We start from the raw sequence: 20,686 nt of genomic DNA, 5'->3' as shown, positions 1-20,686 counted from the left end.
CAGGATCCACCAGAAAGCTCTTCCCAGCTCACCTGCCCACCTCAGCCTCTGCCCCCTTGGCTCCCCTAGGTGCCCTGTACACAAGAGCACCCCATCCCACTGGCATTCTCTTCCCCAACACTCCTTCCCCCATGTGCCATATTCCGCAGGAGCTCCATAAGCGGGGACTGTCTTGCTCACTGCTTAGAATGGCGCATGGCAGGCAGCAGGTGCTCAGTAAACATTTGCCAAGTGGCTGAATAACAACTGTCCTGTGAGATGAGCACCATTACTTCTACTGCATAGATGTGAAGAAGCTGAAGTTTAAAGAAATGAAGAGACTCACCCAAGTTCCAGAACAAGCAAGTGGGAAAGTGGGGCTCAGCCTAACTCTCCTAGGAATCCCAGACATTGAGATGTGGAGAGCCCCCTCCACCCCGACACCCACTGCCCCTGTGCTGGCCCACCCACCCGGTCAGTGGCACCCTCTTCACGCTCCTCAGGCCCCGCCTCAGGGTTGGGCTCAGCTCGGAGGTCCCAGCGGTCCAACTGCACCACGTTTCCCTCCTCCACGTGGGAGAGGATCTTGGACACAGGCTCATCTGTGTAGCCCTGGTGGGAGGAAGCAGAAACTGAGCCCTTCCAGGGGACAGGCCTCCCCCACTGCACAGCCCACCCCTAGTGGCCCCACCTCCCGTGGGCTCTCACCCCACCCCAGTTGAGGGTGCGGGCCAAGTCGTTGCCAGTGCCCAGAGGCAGGATGGCAACAGGCGGTGGCGGTTTTAAGCGCAGCTGATCCAGGGTGGAAAGGATCCAGCCAACCTGGAGGGGACAGAATAGAAGAGGCCAGGTTAGGCCAGCTGGGCCCAGGCCTAGGCTCAGGCCCAGGAGAAGCAGAACTCACCGTGCCATCACCCCCACACGCCAGGATCCGTAGGTTGTGCACTTTGCGGTACATCTCCAGCCTGGGGTCAGGAGACAGGAACAGGTCAGGGTATGTGGGCCAGACCCTGAGCACCAGGCAAGCCCCTGCCACTGTCCCCACAGAGCCTTGGCCAGTACTCACGCCTCCTTGGGCCCTCCCTGGCTCAGGTCAAAGACTTGTCGGGGATTGAGATACCAGAGGAAGGACTGGATGATCTTTGCGCCCTGTGGGGGACCAGGAGCCAAGAGAGACAGGGAGGAGGCAGTCAGAGGTGGCGGGCTGAGGTGGGGTGAGAAGCACAGGGAGGACGTTCTGGGAACCAGGCCCAATAAGGGGCAAGGGGGTGGAGATAGGATAAGGTTTTTCCCAGGATGCCTGGGAAAGAAAGATGGGGCAGAAGTCTGAAATGGAACCTGGGAATAATTGTGGGTTCTGGGGAAAGGAGGGGGCAGGAAGCTCGGCCCCACGCCTCCCTCCAGGCTCTCTGTGGAGCAAGGAGGCTGTACGTACCTGGTTGCCCCCACTCTTGGGGTTTACAAACACCAGCAGGGGCTTCATGAGGGGGGATGGGGTGGGTCTGATAATGAAGGGTCTCCAGCGGCCCTCCTGGGAGACAGAGAGAGCCCATAAGGCTCCTTCCTGTCCTGGAGGACCCTACCCTGTGCTCAGCAGTAACCCTTGTTGCCCACCATGTACCACCTCTGGGTCAGACCTTACGGTGGGCCTGGCCATAGACAGGCTACTCGGATCTGACCTCCTACCCTCTTCAGGACCCCAGAGCCCAAAGTGACCCAGCAAAGGCTGAGCCAATGGTGGCTGGAGGGGAAAGGAGAGAGGAGCCTGTCCCCTCCAGCCACCCGCCCGTCCTCTCTCCTGTCCCCTCCAGCCGCCCACCCATCCTCTCTCTTGTCCCCTCTAGCCGCCCGCCTGGCCTCAGGTCTAACCTCGGGGCCTTTCTTGCTGGATTTTCTCTTGAAGGACGCCCTCTTTTTCTTCTTGCTTGCCTTAAGGGTGTTCTGCAAGGGAAGCAGGGGCATTGGTGACAAGGGGGGTAGGCTGGGGTGGCTGGCAGACCCCAAGTGTGTGGTGAGTGTCAAGGATGCAGGCAGGACTCACCTGGGGCCTGCGGGCACGGAGGATCCAGGTGGGCGGTATGACCACGGCCGCATGGACCCCCAGGGAGCACGGCTCCTCGATCTGCTGCAGCATGAAGCAGGACACCTTGCTGTGGTACTAGAGGGAGGGGTGTAGCTGAGCTGGGCTGAGCTGAGCCCCGGAACCCCAACCCAGTGCAGCAAGGGAACGGACTGCGGGGCAGGGTGAGCACTACTCACTGCTTGTTTGCACCAGGAGCAGCTGATGGCCACAATCTCCTTGCTGTGGAAGGTGAACTTCTGCTGGAAGCCCTAGGGTGGACAGAGTGGCTGGGGCACCAGGAGTTGGGCCCAGAGCAACAGACCCAGCCCCTCTTCTATTGTCAGCCTCTCTCCACCCAGGGAAATTGAGCACATTTTTAAAAATTAAAAAACTATAAAACAAGCTCTTAGAGCAAGAAGGGTTGGCCAGGGGCCTGTGCCTCTGAGGTTAATTGCAAAGTGTTGAGTGTGCACGCAAGATCTGCTGGGGAAGGCCCATAGCTAACTCCTGCCTGACACAGAGCCCTCTTTCCTGACCCCAGACCTGGCCAGGCCCCTGGTCAGTCCCTGGTGCACTGCAGTTATTGGGGGCACTACATGCCAGTAGCTGTGCTGGGCACTGAGAGTCCATGGAGGAAAGGGGGGCAAGGGTCCTAGACTGTTCAGGACCTACACTTACTGAGGCAGACAGACAGATAAACAACGAAGAAGTGAACAAAATCACTGTGGACAGAGCTTGGGAGGACCACCTGCACTGTGTCTTCGAGCCACACCCTCCTCCAGGAGGGCAGGAACCTAGTGCCCAGCTCAGTGCTCCATACCCACCAGGCGCTCAACAAACATCTGCTGAGTTAGCGGTCAAGTCTACAGCATTCTCAGAGGGGTCACTCATGACCTCAAAGCGGTCCAGACACTGCACTAGAAGAAACCCTTCCTCCCTGCTTTCCTGCTCAGCCCAGAGACCAGGGCATTTTCAAACTGACTGTGCACTCGACCCGGCTGCGTGAGCTCTGGGACTCGGCACTCTAGGGACACAGTGATGGACAGGCCACACTGGACAAACAGCATGGAGCACAGGGCCCAGGTCCAGTGGGCAGCAGGCCAGCTGACTTCCTTGGGCAGGGCCTCTCACCTTCCCACAATGCCGACACTTGCCATCCTGGCGTCGCCTGTGTACCCAGTGGTGTCGCACAAAGGTTGGCTGGTAGAGGAGGAGAGAGGTATCATTGGAGTGAGGGGTGCAGGAAATAAGCCCTGAGCATGGCCTGCACCCCTCAATATATCAGTAAGAGGAATGGGGGCCGCAGGAAGTTTTCCACAGTCCTGTGTGTGAGATGAAGGGGCTGGAAATTTCTCTCTGTGGTCCAGAGCAGGGTTAAGGCTCAGAGGAGGGACAGAGGCACATGGAGGCACAAGGTGCCTCACCCCTCGGCAGGTCTGGCCAGCCAGAGCCTCCTCTTTGAGGCCTTCTAAGGGCCTCATCCTTTGTACTTCCCTGGGTCCCAGAGCAGCCTAGAAAGAGCTGAGCCCTCTGGGGGCACTCGGGGACACTGCAGAGGGGTCCACTCAGGGAACTTGGTGTCTCCTTGCCCCTAAACTACCTTGGGCACTTACCTCACGGACATTCCTGGAGCCTGATTCACGGAAGGATGGCTTACAGCGGAAATTTATCTGTGAAAGATTACAGTGATCACCAAAACGTCAGAACCTCCCTTTGGGGTCAGGCGTATGGCCAACCCTGTAGGAAATGGTCACTCAGAGTTATTCTCACAAGGTAAGGATAGCTCCAAATTATGCCGGGAGCCCTCAGAACGTGAGACACCACCTCTCAGAAGTCCTCCTGCATCCTGCATCCTCTCCATTAGCCAGAAGGAATCTTTCCTTTCTCTGCCCAGTATCTTGGGATGGGGAAAGGACTGGGAGTTAACTTGTGCTGACTGGTCCCTGGAGACCTTTAGTTAATCTGTGGAAACCAGGTTTGACTTTCACTTTAGGGATGGTAACAGGTCTATAATGCCTGAGGCTGTGTTTGTTTCTCTTTTCCTAACTGTGCCTGCTTCAACCTTAGCAAAGTGTAGGGAAACTATTCTACGAGTCAGGGGCTGAGGGATGTTGCCCATGTTTGCCTCGTTTGTGCCACTCCTGGTCCTTCAGGCTTTCCCGTATGTTGGTCTAGGTCTCTGCTGCCTCGGGAGCCCCGATTGGCCACCCTCTGCCTGGATCCTCCTGCCCAGTGTTTCTGCTGCCTCCCTGTAGAAGCACAGGGCCCAGCCATGCCCCCAGCTGCAGACACACTGTGGACAATGGGCTTTGGGAAAGGTTTCTACAGTAGCAGTGTGTAGGGGACAGAGCCAGGTTCTGGGACTACACAGGGCTGTGCCAGCCACAGCTGAGTTATGAAGCTTCAGCAAGGCAATGGTCCCTTCCAAGTGTTAGGTTGGATACTGATAAAATGGTGCCATGGCCATGGTTCATTAATTCATCCTGTCGAGTAACAGTCAATGTGCCCCACTCTAGGCAGTGGGGTATAGCAGCTAATAAAAGGGGGAGCCAGGATTCAAATGCGGGCATGTTGGCTCGAGGGTCCTTGGCTTTTCACCACCTTGCACACTGGGCACGCCTGGCAGGCGATGCTGAGTAACGTATGTGTGTGCAGACACATGTGTGCTCTGAGATGGCTTCAGCACCTGAAGGGGAGGGGCGAGAAAGGCTGAGCAACCATACTCACCTTCTCCAGCTGTTCGATGCAGGGGGTATGCACCACGATCTTGCAGGCTGCACACTTTCTCCGGGGCACTGATTTCTGCTGTAGGAAAGAGAGGGCCCCTGAGGCACCAGGTAGCTTCACCCAGGATGCTGCTTCAAGGGCTGGCAGAAAAACCCTCACATCTGCCCCAGCACATCTGCCCTCTGTGTGTACCAGGAACCCCCACTACTGACTCCTGGCATCTGGACACAGCTCCTATTCTTCTCACCATCCTCAGGTAGCCCACAGGAGGGCGCTCAGGCGAGAGCCTTGTCCTTACCTTCCCCTGGAAGGGCTGCAGCTGCAGAGCCAGCAGGGGTTGGCCTACAGGCTTTTAGATCTGGCTCTGCCACCAGGGGGCAGTGTGCTGCACACAGCTCACTCACCAGCATTTTAGCTACACAGTACTGCTCCCCGACATAGCAGAAGTCCCCCGACACGTTGGTCTCGAACCAGATGTGCTCCCCATATGTCGCCGACTCCTAAAGCATGGGATGGGCACACTCAGTGCATGCCTGCCACCCAGCTCACCAGTCAGCCCCTGCCCTGGCTCACCAACCCTCTCTCCCCAAAGACAAACATGTTCCAGTCACCTTGATCTACTTTGCTCCACCCTGTTTTCTCCACTGCCCCTACTCTTGAAGACTTGGCTCAAATGTGGCCACCCCAGGAGGCTTGCCCTGACCCCACAGGCCCACAGGCTCCTATCACAGCCGCTCATAGTACCTCCACTTCCAAATGCTCTTGTGGCCCAGAGCCTGGTGGGGACTGGTACCCATCTGCCCCTCCAAGCACCCAGCCACTCACACTCCAGTCCACAGTGCTCCGGATCTGCCGCTCTGGCTCGCTGCACGGGGCCCCAGGAGCAGGAGGAGGGGGTGCCAGGTGCTGGAGGCCCGACTTGGTGATGGCTTTCCTATAGAAAAGGAGATAGCTGAGGCCAGCTGAGCACTTTTGTCGACTCTGCTTCCTTCCCTCTCCCACCTGGGATCTTTGCCCTCACTGTGACCTCAACCCAAGGCCAAGACAAGGGCAGCAACAGGAAAAGTAGAGGACCCCCACCCAGCAGCAGTCCAAGACTCTGAGAGGATTCCTGCAGGAGACTCAGCCTCCCTCACAGCCTTTCTGGGGTGTGCTGTTCCAAAGTGGGGAGCCCTCAGGCCAGGCAGAGCCTTGAGGCCCTTGCTCCACACCAGCCCCCTTGGAGGCTGCACCATTGGCCCTGCCAGCCGCCGCTATACCTACGCAAGCAGGGCGCTCCAGGCCTGCGGTCCAGCCGACTTGCGCCGTAGGGCTACCTGGCGCCTGCGGGAGAGTGGGCGGACCCGGGCTGGCATCATGGGGCTAGCTGTGGCGCCTGAGACTCTTCGGCCCCCAGGGCCAGGGTGCTGGCCAGCGGGTCGCTGCTGGCTAAGGCGCCGATAGTAACCGTGCAGGCCCCAGAGGGCGCGGTCATACACCATGTCAGCAGGGAGCAGGTGGGAGGAGGCTCGGCGCCCACGGAGGCAACGGGGCAGGGGCAGCAGGGGCCGGTGTGGGGATGGCCCTGGTCTCTTGGTATCCCGCTGGGTGGTACTCAATGCTGCAACTGTCACATTCCCTTCCTGGACCCCCTCTTCCTCCTCTTCCTCCTCACTCATGCCCACAAGCCCGGCCAACAGCAGGGGTGCACCCAGAAGCTGAGCCCCAACAGTGGCAGGTCGTGGGGTGGGCACCTCACCCACGATGAAGCGGGGGTTGCGGGCTGGGGGTGCGGTGCTGGAGCGGCGGCGGCTGGAGCCCTGGGCCCGCATCCCACAGCTCAGGAGGCAGCCCTGGAGCTGCGCGCTGGAGCGGCGCCGCTGTGCGAGGGAGGCGGAGGCCTGCCCGGCGGGGGAGCGGCGCCGGGCCTTGCCGGTAGGCAGCCCCACACCACCGGGCCGCCGCTGCCCCTCTCCAGGGCCTGGTGCCTTCCACTGGAAGTGTCTCCTAAAAAAGGTCTCCATGCAGGGGCAGGCGGGTGTCTGTTGGGCACAGAGACCAGGAGCATCAGGAGCTGGGCTGGGCATGGCCCATTCTGTGCCCAGGAGCCCAGTCACAGCTCTGCCCTTTGAGAGGAGACACTTGGGGGGGGGTAACTATGGCCTCTGACTCAGTAAATAGGGAGTTTGAGAGAATCCTCAGGGGAGTTCACATTTCCCGCTACTGGGAGCACTGATGCTCTCCCCAGTTATACCTCTAGCGTATCCCAGGAGTAATGGGGAGGAGGCACTTCCAGCTACCTATCCCGGCTTCCCCAGTCCAGGCACCACAATCCACAAAGTCCTGGCCTAAAGGATTTCGACTCTCCTGCCTGAAGCTGATGGAAAAGAAAAGAAAAAGGAAACGAAGTCTGCAGTCCTGGGTTCCAGTTCGGAGTTGGCCTAGACGACGAAGGGGCAGAGGGCAAGGCTCTCCCTCTTGCCAGGTCTTTCTTTTGCTACCAGCAAGGGGTGGATTAGGGTTAGGTATCCCCTCCTGGGACATCGCACAAACCAAGCCATGGTAATAAAACAAGGCTCTCTGAAAAGAAACTCAGTCTTGGTAAGACTCCCTGACTCTCTCAGCCCCAGACTTGGGGTGAGGTTGAGTGGCACCTAGAAACAGAGAGGGTCTGACATCTGCCTCAGGGATCAGAGGACCCTGGGGAAACAAGGCCCTCAGAGAACTGGAGAGGCAGGTGCAGGGAGAGAAGCCACTCGGTCTTCACCCAGGAGGGCTTTGTAGTGGGAAGCCAAAAGAAAAGCCTTCTGGATTCTGGCTTTGTGTGCGTATCTGTATTTGAGGGGCTGACAGCAAGAACTTTTCTGGAACTAGGCTACTATGTCTCACTCTGAGGCACAGGACAGACATCCCATGTGTGGAAGGACTGGGTGATTGTGAAAACCCTTCCAGCTCTACCACTGAGGGTGCCTGTGAACTGCACCTTGTCCCAGGGACCAATGCTAGAAGCCCCAACTCACGATTCCAAACACTGAGCTGCCCTGAGCCACCTCCAGGGAGGCAGGACCCTTGGCGACCATCCTTGCTCAAACCATTTTCTCTGACCTGTCCTGAACACCTGCTCCGCCTCCTTTGCCAGCTCACCTGCTCCTGCCACCCCTTCTTCACAGGCCACTGGGATCACCTGCATCCTTGTCTCTCTCTAACTGTGGAGGGATGGCAAGAAGCCTGGAGTTGCTTCAGGGAGGGTGATGCCTCCAGAATGCCCAGGGATGCCTGTGTCCCTCCATCGGGTGCTCTTCTGGGCCCTGACAGCCATAGGGAGATCTGAGTCATGGCCGGAGACATCAGCCTGGGGCTGACAGGAGAAATACTTTTGCCTGCTGAGGGCCTGGCAGAAGTTAGGCGTAGTGGGTGGGAGCCCTGGACAAAACGGTAGGAAATGGTGGGCTTGAGGAGTCAGGTCTGGCTACACATCTAGCACCTATTCCCCCCATTCACCTACCCACCCACTCACTCTTTGATTTGCTACTGCCCTGTGAGTCCGGGCAGGCAGTGTCAGGCTGGAGCCCTGGATGGATCCAGGGGTACCAAGGAGGAGACAGACTGGGGTTGAAGGGCCTGAGTCCTGTGATCAGTGAGCAGTGCAGGCAGCCATGCCTGGGGGAGCAGTGTTCGAGGCTGTCCGGCTCTAGCTCTCTGCCTGTTATAGTACCAGCCCCTGCAGGTGATAGGAAAAAGCTCTGTGGGTAGAGAGCTCTTGGCTGCTTCCTAAAATCAGTATCATCCTGGCTAATATTTACTGAGTGCTCACATGTGTCAGGCACTGTGTTGAGCCCTTTGTAAATACACATATCATTTTATAAACCATAGCAACCTTAGATAGGTGCTGTTTCATGTCACGTTCCTGATGGGAAACTGAGGCTGAAAGAAGTAACTTGCCCAAAGTCTAAAGCTAGTCAGTGTACAGCCAATGTTGGAACTTGAAGGTAAAGTCTGCACCCCAGAGATGCAGTGGAAGTAGGGTCTTTCCTCTTGGGCCATGGGGCTGGGACTAAGGTAGAATGGGAACCATAAGGGCCCCATTTACTAAACACCTACTATGTGACAGGCCCTGGGCTAAGCACTTGAATTTACCACCATCTCTGATCCCCATGACAAGCCCATGAGGCAGGCAGGATCAATGGCTCCATTACAGAGAAGACGAAACAAGCTTGAAGAGGTACAGTAATATGACCAAGGTCACACAGCTGGTCAGTGGCAGAACTGGGACCCAAACCCTAGTCTGAGTGGCTCAGGGTCTGCTCTGTACCCAGGGAGAGAAGTCTGAAGGCCCAGTGCCCATTGCTGCCAGGGCACTGGCTTGCTAGCACTCCCCCAGGGTGTCAGCTTTCCCCACCCGCTTGGTCAGGCTGCCCTGTGACAGCTGCCCAGCTTGGAGATTAGTCACCCAGCCACACCGCCTGATGCTAGTGTCACCCAGAAAACAAAAGGCCACAGTCAGTGGGGGTTGGGGGGAGGTGCTGCAGGCGCTCTGTGGGCAGTGGTGAGGGCTGAGGGCTAGGCCCCGTATGCTGTCCCAGACCCACACTGACAAGAGGGGCCAGGACGAAGAGGTCGCCTGCACACCCCACTTCAGGACAAGGGGGCAGCTTAAAGGTGCTCCTACAGCACTCTGGCCCACACATTGCTGGGCAGCCCCAAGTCCACAGCTGTCCAGGAGTCTCCTCCGCTATCAGATGGTGCAGTCACTCCAAGTGGGAGCAAGACAGGCCAGGCCCAGTGTGGTGTGACCATGTGCAAAGCTGTCTCTTCACAGGCCTCAGTTTCCTTATTTGTCAGGGAGGCTGTTAGACTAGCTGATTTGACATTTTATGACAAGCTCTCCTGCCAGGCACCCAAGCCTCTATGCTTTCCCCCTCTCGGCCCCCTCCCGGGCCCAGATGCCATGCTTCCTGTTCCTCTGGTCTCCATAGAAACCTCTGTCCCCTGGTCAGCAACTGCCTGACTCTTGACTTCCTAACTCTGCTGAGTCTGGTCAGAGCTCAGGCTGGCCTCAGGCCTGTCCCAGCGTTTTCTCTGCCTGGACCTGGAGCCTTTCCCCACAGCACAGCTCTGAACCACAGGTTCTTCTCACCTCATGCTCTGTCACCTTCAACACACTGGAGGCAGCCCCACAGGGTTCTAACACCAACAGCAGAGCAAACTGGCTGCCCCTCAGCTTCCCAGTGGAAGCCCGGGGGAAGCCTGTCACACCACACCCAGAGGGGACAGGATGGGAAAGGACTCATGGGCCCATCAACCTCCAGCTGCCTGCTGGGGGCCTGAGGACGACAAAGGATGCCATGGGAGAGACGGGCGTAGTGGTGCCTGGCCATACACCCTTGGTGAACAGGAGAGTGGCTTCAAGCAGCTGAGCTATGGCAGCTGCCAGCAGGGAGTGGGCAGCATGAGCGTCCCAGCTAGAAAGGACAGGACTCTTGGCCTTCCAGCCCAGACTATCTCACATTCCACATTAGTTTCAAGTGGAAAAGCCCAGAGGCTTTGAAATCTGCATCTGCCATTGCTTTCCTGGGCTGATCAACTACCCTTCTGAGTCTCAATGTTCTCATCTGCAAAATGGGATGATACCACTGAGTTCAGAAGGTTGGCATAAGGGATGTTCTGATGAGATGTTGGTGTAAAGCACCTGATAATACAATACCTGGCAGAGAGCAGGAACGTGGCAGAACCTACACCCACAGCAGACACCAGGCATGTGGATCGTGCCACCACCTGGAGTTTGTCTCTGCCAGTGGCAGGGGTGGGAACCCAGAAAGGGAAGCAGGAGTACCCAGGGTGGCTACCACCCACAGTATGAGGAACAGAGCCTGGCAGCCAGAGCTACCTGGGTGTCGGCTCATGCTACGAGGAATGTCCTCTGCCCCTGGTACCAGGCCTGGCCCCCAGGGACTCCTCTGCCTCCAGGGGTGCTCATACAAAACCTCCTGTGGGATTCAGCCAGAAAGTCCACTCCCTGCAGTGGGCAGGCCCCACACCCAGCAGCCCCCTCTAGCTGCTCTGATCCAAGGTAGGGACAGCTGAAAGGGAGGCCTGTCTGGGGGCTGGTGAGGCAAGGTCCCAACTTCCCCACCCTACTCACTAAGGGGATCCTGCCAAAAACAAAACAAACAAAAATGCACAGTGGGGAGCAGGTGGGCCTGTATGGTAAAGGAGGCAATCAGGCCAGTAATATTTACCTCTTCTGGGTCTGCCCTGGCTGGGGGCAGACATTCCACCTCCCCTTTCCCTTTCCATCAGCTTTAGGAGACTTTCTAGGGACGGTGGTGCCTGGGCCCACCCTGATCCACCCCTCCCCAGACCCACCCAGACAGATGCAGGAGGGATGAAGCAGAAGGCAAGGAAAGGTTGGGGGAGCCCCCTTTGACCTGATCTGAAGGCAGGGCAGCAGGCAGGAGGTGGGCGAGTGGGTGGGGACTGGGGTCCCTGTGGGCAGGCGAGCCTGGGCTCTGGCTCCGGCTCCAGGCTGCTGGCTTCTGGCTGAGCAAGTCCTAGTTTGGAGAGTCAGCCGCAGTGGCTGCTCCTCTGCGCCCTCCCCCTCGTCACCCTCCTCCCCCCAGCCCGAGACAGCCGTTATGAAAATAACCCAATTGGTAACCGACTGCACTTCCTCTCCCAGCGGCGGCTCCAGGCCCTGCAGCAAGCAGTGTGTGTGTGTGTGTGTGGGGGGGGGGTACACACGCCTGCTCACACACAATCTCCAGGCAGAGTGACAGCCTCCCCTCTACTTGGCACTAGCTACAGTGCAGCCCTTATCTCTGCTCAGGGGGTGGAGTGGGGGGAAGGTCTGGGGAGGGAGAAGTGGAGGTCGGGCAGGCTCCTCTTCTGGCTACCTAATGCCTTTCGCACCCACTGGACAGGCTTTGGGGGGGGGGGGTCTGGGGAAAGTGTCTGAGATAGTTAAGCACTGGCTCCAGACAAAAACCCCACAAAGATAAATATCTGTCGAGAGTTTCACAACTTACAAAGCACTTTTTTACAATCATTATCAGACAGGAGGCTTATAATTCCCCGGCAAGGGGGGCAGTGTGGTCCCAGCTGAACGGACAGGGTACCAGAGGCTTGTGGAAGCTGGTGACTGCCCACAGCTCAGAAGTGGCTGAGCTGGGTCTCCAAGCCCAGCTGAGGGGGCCTGTCAGAGCTGCCCTGGCTTGTGTCCAGGAGAGGCCAGCCGATGTCACACACTGCCCAGAATGCCGCCACCCCCTTACACTCCCGGCTGGCAGCTCACAAGCTTCCTGGTCCCAGGGTTCCCCTTATAACTCTTAAAAATTATTGAGGATCTCAAAAAGGTTTTATTTATGCAGGTTATAGCTACTGATATTTATCATATTAGAAATTAAAACTGAGAAATGTTTAAAATATTTATTAATTTGTTTAAAAACAATAAGCCCATTTCATGTTAATATAAATAACATAATTTTATGAAAAATAAACTGTATTTTCGAAAACAAGAACATTAGCGAGAAGGGGGCATGTTTTAATTTTCGGGAATCTCTTTAGTGTCTGCCTCAATAGAAAATGCCTGGATTCTCTTGTCTGCCTCTGTCATTTATCTGGTACGATATGCTGTTTTGGTTGAAGTATATGAAGAAAATTCTGCCTCATACCGACATATAGTAAGAAAAGGAAGGAGTATTTTAATAGCCTTTTCAAGCAATTATGTACAGTCTTCTTTGCTACTACATCAAAATATGACAAGTGGTAGTTTCTTAAAGGTTAGTGGCTACGTGGAATCTGAAACCATACCAATGAACTTTTCAATGGTCTTCCTGCATTTTGAATTTTGTAACATCAAGCATTAGTCATTGGAAAATATTGCTTTACTGAGTTATGAAGATCTTCTAAATGTTGACACATTTCATTATACAATATTAAAAAAATCCCACCTGCTAACCTCACTACTGATCTCATTAGAAGACTCTTAAGTCCTGGGAAGCTGGCTGTCAGCCTCTAGATAGTGGATACAAGGTTTCCAAAATCTAATTTTCACTCCAAAGCTCACATTTTATCATTAGCAACAAATACTGATACTGTTTTTGAAGTGACAAGTTCACTTCATTCATTTTGAAAAAATGTCTGCCAGACACCCAGCTCGGAAGAGCTTTGTCTATCAGGTGTCCTTTCAAGTTAAAATGGTGTTCTGAAGTACAGCTTGCAAACGTGCTTTTCAAGACAACCATTAGAGTCTAGAGTGCCTTATGCATATTTCACATTTCTTTACACAGAGTATTTAAAAGACATACACTTTTTTACTGCATTTTTTGTTGTGAGTATGGCGTGAAGAATACAATGGTTACTAGTTTACGTCAGGGCCACTGCCTTGGCCTGTGCCAAGGTTCCAGCAGTTTTACCCACCACTGCTTTTGCACCATCAGTACAAATATTAACACAGTAAAAGGGGCACAAACCATGGCAGCTCCAAATGTATTATTATGAAAATGGTTTTGACCTCACCAAGCCCCTAAAGGGTCTAGTCCCCTGCCCTTGACCATACTTGGGAAACCACTGATCCAACATAAATTTCAAAACCTCCAGCCTGACAAATGTGCCTTCTCTGGCGTGGCACTAACTCAGCCTTCTATGCCTTGACTCAAACCCTTGGTTCTAACCAAGCCAACCTATTCTCTGCCCACCCCCCACCCCCAATCTGGCTGTGCCTGAGCTCACTGCTGTGTCTCTGCACATGGCCTACCTTCTGCCTGGAATACTGACTGGCCTCCTTCCCCACCTCATATCAAAATCCCACCTGCTCACAGCTGCCCCAGCCAAGAATACATCCCTCCCACTGATAACTTCACACTACCCGTTTGGCTCCTCTACCACTGGACTCCTGGAAGTCCTGATTCTTTCAAATCCATATGCCTCGTTCCTCCCACACACCAGACCGCAAGCTCCTGGGGAGCTGGGGCAAGGTCTAGTGCATCTGGGCATGCCCAGCACAGTGCCTGGCAGCGAGTCCAGTGTTTACTACTGATCAGTTCAGGAGGAAGGAACAGGGAATTCCGTGGAGGAGGGGCCACAGCCATAAGGGAAGAGAAGAGCTTCCTCCACCTTAGGTGCCACACCCAAGGACTGACCACAGACCCAGGCTGGCCCAGACCACTTCTCTTTGTTGGGTAAAAGGGGATGGCAACAGCCTTTCTTTTAACCACTACCTTCCTCTCCTCTCCAAAGGACATGGAGAGTGACAGGTGAGGCCCCCTTCTGGGCTGAATGCCATTGCCACTCCATGTTCTCCCTGGTTTTCCTTATGAAACCCGGACAGCAGGATTTGGTGACATGAAGGCACAGGGTAAGGGTGGTGGGCAAGGAGGGGAAAGGAGGGGCTGCCTCAGGGGCTTGGGGGCTGGATGAGAACCCTAACTCTGAGCTCCTTGCTGAAACATCCCGTGTCTCCTTCATGTCCTGAGTCCCTGTCTCAGGGTCTGGCTCCTGGCAGATCCTGGAGAAACGTTTGTGGAGTGAATAACTGACTCATTCTTTTAGAGTCTCCCCTTTAAGCTATCCTCCACTGCTACCAGAATTCATTCTAAAGCGCCCACTTACCCTTGATTGGGTCTCTACTGTCAGCTGAGCAAAATGCAAAGACCTGGGCCTGGCAGTCACTAGGCCTCTCAGCTCCTCTTCCATCTTCTTTTCACACTTTTTACGTTTTATTTGACAAATATATAACTCCTCTGTGCTAGACACTGTTCTAAGAATTTTACAAATATTAACTCATTTAATTTCAGAACAATAGTGTTATTATCCCTGTTTTACAGATGAGGAAACTGAGGCATAAAGAAATAAAATAACTTGCCTGTGGTCACACAGCCAATAAGTGGCAGAGCCGGGATTCCAACCCAGGAGTCTGCTCCAGGTCCATACTCTCGACCCCTCACTCTCTACCTCTAGATGCTCCTGTCAAACAAAGCACCATGGGTCCCTTTGTGCCTGTGCACTTGGCACTGTAGTCTCTCTACCTGGAGTACAGTGCCCCTCTTCTGCTTAGTGAACTCGCCTCATCAACTGCCTCATCTTTTCAGAGTTGGCTCAGACATTGGCTCTGCTGGAAAGTTCTCCCCAGCCCCCTTTCCCAAAGGGTTAGCAGCTCCCACGCTCAGGCCCTCTCTTGGTTATTCTAGGCTACCAGCGCTGGTTTACAAGTCTGTATCCCCCATCAGACTGTGAGCCCCTGGGACCATGTTTTGCTCGTAATTGCATCCCCAGAGTATAGAAGTGCAGGAAGTGGTTTGAAGAGTGAATGGAGGGAAAAGTGAATGGTCCAGGCTCAGCCTCATGGATCAAGCTGAGAGTAAAGGGTTTCAGACCAGCACCGTTACCCAGAAGCTGGCCAGCAGGATCCTGAGGCCTTCCTGCCAGCACCCGGTGGGCAAGTTGCTGGTTTGGGCTGAGCTCCTGTGTCTCAGAGGCAAACACTGAAACCGATCCCTGATGGGATGCCGATAAGTCTCCCTCCGAGTATCCCAATCCCCTGTTGGGAGTGTTACAAACCCTCTGCTGGCCCCCACATCCCTCTTCTCTTGTGACCAGTCCCCCTTGTTGCCTTCTCCTGTGTCTGCAGCAGGTTCTCATTCCCCATCTGCCAGTAGCAGCATTCCCCCCTCATCCTTCATTCAAAATTTAACTACCCCTCTGAACCTTCTGATCATGTTGCTCCCTCCTCCATCCTCACAATCAGCTGTCAGCCCCTGGGACCCCACCCTGTCCCCAGGCTTCCATGCACCCACACAGGGGTGTTTCCCTCTGGCTTTGAGGCAGAAACAGTGCCTAAAATCTCTCTTGAGTGATCTTTTCTGAGGATTTGGACTTAAAGGTCCAGAGGGGTTCTGCCTCTGATCAACTATATGAACTCACGCCAAGTCTCTTACCCTGCCTGAGCCTCGATGTCCTCATCTGATAAATGGGGGAAATACCTACGTCTTCCTCATGGGGCTGTTCCAGGCTTAAAAGAGAAAGTGTTTGTTCATGGTAACCAATTCCTCAGTTTACTGAAACTTAAAAAAAAGTAACTCCAGAGGCTTACCACGCTGGAGCGCAATTTGGCAAAGACCATCTAAGCTGAAGATACACCATCCTGTAACCAAGCACTGGTGGGCACAACGCACAGGGAGACGCGTACAAGAACAGTTTCTGAAGGATTGCTTGCAAGGGCAACCAAACTGCTAACAACCTAAATGCCTACTGACAGGATACTGGGCAAATAAACAGCCGTGCAGTTACAAAAGGAATAGTATATGGCCGTTAAAATGGGTTCACTGGAGCTCATGTTTCAAGATGTCCAAAACAATGGGAAAAACCTAAACTCAGAATATGTACAGTACAAAGTCCAAAACAATGGAAAAAACCTAAACTCAGAATATGTACAGTACAAGTACATATAAATCAAGTGCAAAGCCATACAAAACAGTACTACAAAAGTGTTGCTACGGATGCCATACAAAAGTGTTGCTACAGATGCATACCTACATAGGGAAAATTTCTGAAACAGGCATGGGGATACAAACACCAGAATGAGAACTGTGCCTTCCTTGGGGATGGAGACACAAGGGCCTCCAGCTCTACCTAAAGCAAATGTGGCATAATGGTAACTAAGATCCAGCAAGCTAACTGCTGGTATTACATTACTCTATATACTTTTCTAATTGCAAAATACTTAATGTTTTAAAAAATGTTCTTTAATAATTTTTTAAAAAGACACCCAGAGGGAGAACAGCTCTCTGAGATTGCCCTGGGTCTTTCAGGGATGGCATGGAACCCGGAGTGTATTCCTCATACTGTCTCATAGTAGAAACCCCATGTCTACGGGACAGGAAGGAAGGTCTCCCCCGAAAGGACGACTTCCAGAGGAGGGTGAGTGGGTGGCAGGTTGTATCAGTGGGGTGTCTGTGTGGGCTGGGGAGCAGGAACCAGCTTGCCCCTTTCACAACCACCCCCGCCTCAGTAAAATGTCAGCAAGCTGGGGAAGGGGGCGGAGAGACAAGCAAGCTGTTAACCCAGGAGATGCTGGGGCGTGGGCGAAGCAGGCCCAGGCTCCCAGACAGCTATTTTGGCATATGCTGTGATTGGGCTCAGCCCTGGCAGGGGAGAGGCCTCTACATGGGAGCTATGAACTGGCGCTCTGCCAGGAGCAGGGGAGAGGAGGCCGCTGAAAGTGGAGGGGGAGGGCTCTGGAGCCCTTCCTTTCTCTTCAGACCTCTCACCATGAGGTGCTGGGTACAGATGAGGCTCAGAGTGCTATGATCTCCTAAGCATCTCTCCCCAGGCCACAGGCCACCCGCTGACCCCAGGGTGATATCAGGGGCTCCTTGAAACACGTTCCTTGAGTCTTCTGCTCCCTGTATTCTGAAAGCAAGAGAAAAGATCATAGACTTGCCTCCATATCTAGCCAGGAAGCCACAGAACACCTGCTGACAACCCTAGTCTCCCTACTCAAGGGTCTCCTCCAGCCCAGCCTTGCTCCTCCCCCTCCCCCATTAGGATACTGGTGACAATTCTCCCTCAGGGTCCAGAAGTAGATAACTCAATGGGTCTTACTCCACTCCCACATGGGACAAAATTCTCTTTCAACCTTACAGAGCCCTCAAACCCCTTTTCAGGAGCCACCAGCTTAGGGATGGGAAAAATAAAAGAATGGAAGAAAAGAGTGCTACTAAGTAGGGCAGGATGGCATTGCGAAAAGATCCTTGGGTTTGGGCTCCAGTGAGAGCTGTGTGATCCTGGGCCACACCCTGACCTCTCTAAGCCTTGGTTTCTCGTCTATAAAATGGGAATAAAAACAACTAACTACAAGGTTGTTGTGAGGATTACATGAAATTTATGAATTTATAAGTTTCTGTAAACTGTTAGTTGTCAGAGAAAGATGAGCTGGGACATTGCTCACCTGGATGCACGGCAGTGTAGAGGAGGGTGAGAGTGCCCATCTCAGTCTCCCCTCCTTTTCCTGGGCCACAGAGCCCTTGGCCTTACTCAGACCTGCTCTCCATCACCTAACCATATCTCTGGTGTTTCAGCTGAGGAAGAAGGCAAAAAAGCAATGATGGCAGCCCCTCTGGGGCATGTGGTCACTGCTCTGGCCTACCCTTTCCCCACCTGAAACTGCCTTCCAAGGCTGCCATCTGTGACCAGATGCCATCCAAGCCCTGTGCTGAGAAGCATGGGGAGTACAAAACTACATTGCAGGCCCTATGTGGGGCTGATACCCTAAGGATATCAGGAGCCCCACACATGAAACAGAGAAAGCAATCCAGGGGAGCAAGAAATAAGTGCTTGGTACCACCCAGAGATGCACCCCACTAACCCACCCAGGAACCAGGAGAGCTGGTGAGCCTGGATGCAGGTGTAGCAGTTCCCTCTTCTTGTCGACACTGTCCCCTCCCCCATGCTGACTTAGAGAACTGCTCAGGTGGCAGAAGCAGCCTCCAGGAGGAGAGGCAGAAGGCAGGTTGAAAGGTGCCAGATGAGGATTTCTCAGAAAGCAGGGAAGGCTTTGGGGTCCTGTGATGTGGTACAAATTGACATAACTCTGGAGTTAGTGGACTGGCACTGGAGTCCCTAGCTAGCTGTGAGACCTTGGCTCAGTCAAGGCCACCTCACTGGGACTCAATATTCCGGGAGGAGGAGGGGTTGGGCCAGGTGATGTGGAAGCTCACGTTCAACCTGCCTTCTGCTACATGCTGGCTGGCTCCACCCTGCAGCCAGAGTATCAGGTAACTCACCAGTAGGAGGTGTCTGTGGGTCCACCCACAGCAGGTCTCCTGGTGCAAGAGGACTAGCAGGAAGGAGAATCTCTCCTCCCTTGCCCTCCCCACAATGGTGGCTGTCGCCCCCTTGTGTCGCTCTAGGATACTGCAGGGAAAGTTCCCTGGAACTTGGAACTCTCTTGCCTTTGTGAGGGTATAAGGGACCTGTAAGCCAGAGGCTCTGGTGGGTGTGTGGCAGCGGATAGAAGACTGCGAAAGTCCTACCCCAGTTCCTGACCTTGGCCAGCTCCACAGTGACACACAATGCTGCATGGGGAACAGGCCGAGTGAAGTGAACTGATGCGTAGCTCAGCCACTGAGGTCCCTTTCTCTTCCCAAACTGGTGGGAACCCAGGGACTCTGTCTTGCACCTGCCTCTCTTGGCCACCTGGGCTGGCTCCTGTATTAGCCTGAGCAAGACAAACCACTCAAAGAAGCTCCTTTTGCTCCAGACACCCCGGCGCCACAGACAGATATTCACATCTCTGAGTGTGTGGCATCCCTCAACATGTCCCTCTCAATCATTACAAAATCAACCCAAACAGGGGCTGCTTCCCCTCAGGCTGCCCAGCGGGCACCCTCTGCCTACCTGGAATCCGAGACCATGCTCACTTGGGGCCATGTGGCATCACCTCTAAATGGGACCTATTGTCTCAAACTTGTTCCACAGGTGCATTTCCTGCCCTCTGGGAACTAATGACTTTGAGCACTTAATGAAGGGCAGGGGTGGCAGAGCCAGTGAGCAGGCTCCCAGGGACTCTGCAGGCTGAGGCGCCTTATGTCTGGATATGAAAAGTGCCAGGAAATTTCTGACACCCCTGGGGTAAAAAACCAGCTAATCCACAAGCTGGGTGCCCTGCCCAGGGTCAGGTTGCCAGCACCAGGCCAAAGGATAAGCCAGTCTTCCCTCCAGGTGGGCTCTGGAGGACAAGGAGGAGACGGAGTCAATATCCCTCCACTTCTGACTGACCACCCCTCAGGCCAACAGAATCTGAAAGGAAAGGATAGAGGAAAAGCCAGATGCTCTGGGATTCAGGCAGGGCCTACACTTCCTCTTCGGGGAGGGGGCTGATGATTCCCAGCAAGGACAGACGATGTGGAATAGAGCTGGGGAGAATCTTGGCTCCATTTTGTGTCTTACTGGGCTAAAAAAGGGGAGAGGGCAAACTGCTCCCACAGCAGAGTGCTAACTGATTGTAAAACTTTACCACTGAGCCAAGATCCAAATGCAGACTTCTCAACACGGCTTCAGCAGCCACCACCAATCTGCTGTCCTTGATGCTTCCTTCTAGCCACTGCCTACTCACTTATCGCGCCCTCAGCCCCAAGCTTTGAGGTGTGTATGGGGAGGGGGCAGAATGGGGGAAATGCAGAAGGCACACCCCAACGAGAAGCAAGAGCCAGGTTAAGGATGAGCACAGGGCCCTGGCCAGGTGGCTCCATGGCTGGAGCATCGCCCCGTACACTGAAATGTTGCAGGTTTGATTCCCCCCAGTCAGGACACACACCTAGGCTGTGGGTTCGGTCTCCGGTTTGGAGGCAACTGATTGATGTTTCTCTCTCTCTCCCTCTTTCCCTTCCTCTCTCTCTAAAAAGTCAGTAAAACATAACCTTGGATGAGGATTTGAAAAAAAGAGAATGAGCATGGGGCCAGGGGAAAAAACAGAGCGTTGGCCTCAGTTGGGGCACTGGGGACTTTTACTTGAGGCGCAACCAGTAAAGGTGGCAGGACCAATTAAACAGCATTAAAGGGGCAGTGCCCAGGGCAGGTGCGCTGTTCCAAATGTTTGCCCTCGCTCCCTCCAATCAAAGCGAGGGGAGGGAGGCCAGCTCCAGTGGGCATCTGATTCTCTGAGCTCCCAGGCCTGTCAGGGAAAGATCTTTCCTTCCATTGACCTCCCTGACTCTACTGGGTTTTCCAAATATATTCATTTCTGAATGCCCCACTGCCCCATCACAGGGCTACTATATAGGAGACACTCTTTACATGCTTCTGGAGGTGCTTTTGATTTTCTTCTCATTAAGCATCCTATTAGATCATTTAGCATCCCCAGAGTGATGTAATACCGTGGTTCACAAACTTGGTAGCACATCAGAAACACTTGGGAAGCTGTAAAGAACCGTCCAGGCCCTA

General features: G+C 54.3%; 1 protein-coding gene across 1 annotated transcript in view; it reads right to left on the bottom strand.

Moving 5' to 3' along the window:
* Nucleotides 1-20,686, bottom strand: part of DGKZ (diacylglycerol kinase zeta) — a 29,255-nt gene that overhangs the window by 6,446 nt on the left and 2,123 nt on the right. The window contains 15 exon segments of the mRNA XM_081154768.1: nucleotides 451-591; nucleotides 688-801; nucleotides 884-944; nucleotides 1,046-1,128; nucleotides 1,415-1,510; nucleotides 1,849-1,920; nucleotides 2,021-2,137; nucleotides 2,239-2,310; nucleotides 3,173-3,241; nucleotides 3,655-3,711; nucleotides 4,769-4,846; nucleotides 5,173-5,268; nucleotides 5,594-5,702; nucleotides 6,032-6,773; nucleotides 6,776-6,789. Of these exon segments, the coding sequence (XP_081010894.1) occupies nucleotides 451-591; nucleotides 688-801; nucleotides 884-944; nucleotides 1,046-1,128; nucleotides 1,415-1,510; nucleotides 1,849-1,920; nucleotides 2,021-2,137; nucleotides 2,239-2,310; nucleotides 3,173-3,241; nucleotides 3,655-3,711; nucleotides 4,769-4,846; nucleotides 5,173-5,268; nucleotides 5,594-5,702; nucleotides 6,032-6,773; nucleotides 6,776-6,789 (1,921 nt within the window).

This window comes from Miniopterus schreibersii (genome assembly GCF_964146895.1).
Source record: "Miniopterus schreibersii genome assembly, chromosome: 12".
NCBI lineage: Eukaryota > Metazoa > Chordata > Mammalia > Chiroptera > Miniopteridae > Miniopterus > Miniopterus schreibersii.
Note: the sequence above shows the minus strand (reverse complement) of the source record. Positions and strands in the feature narration are given on the sequence as shown.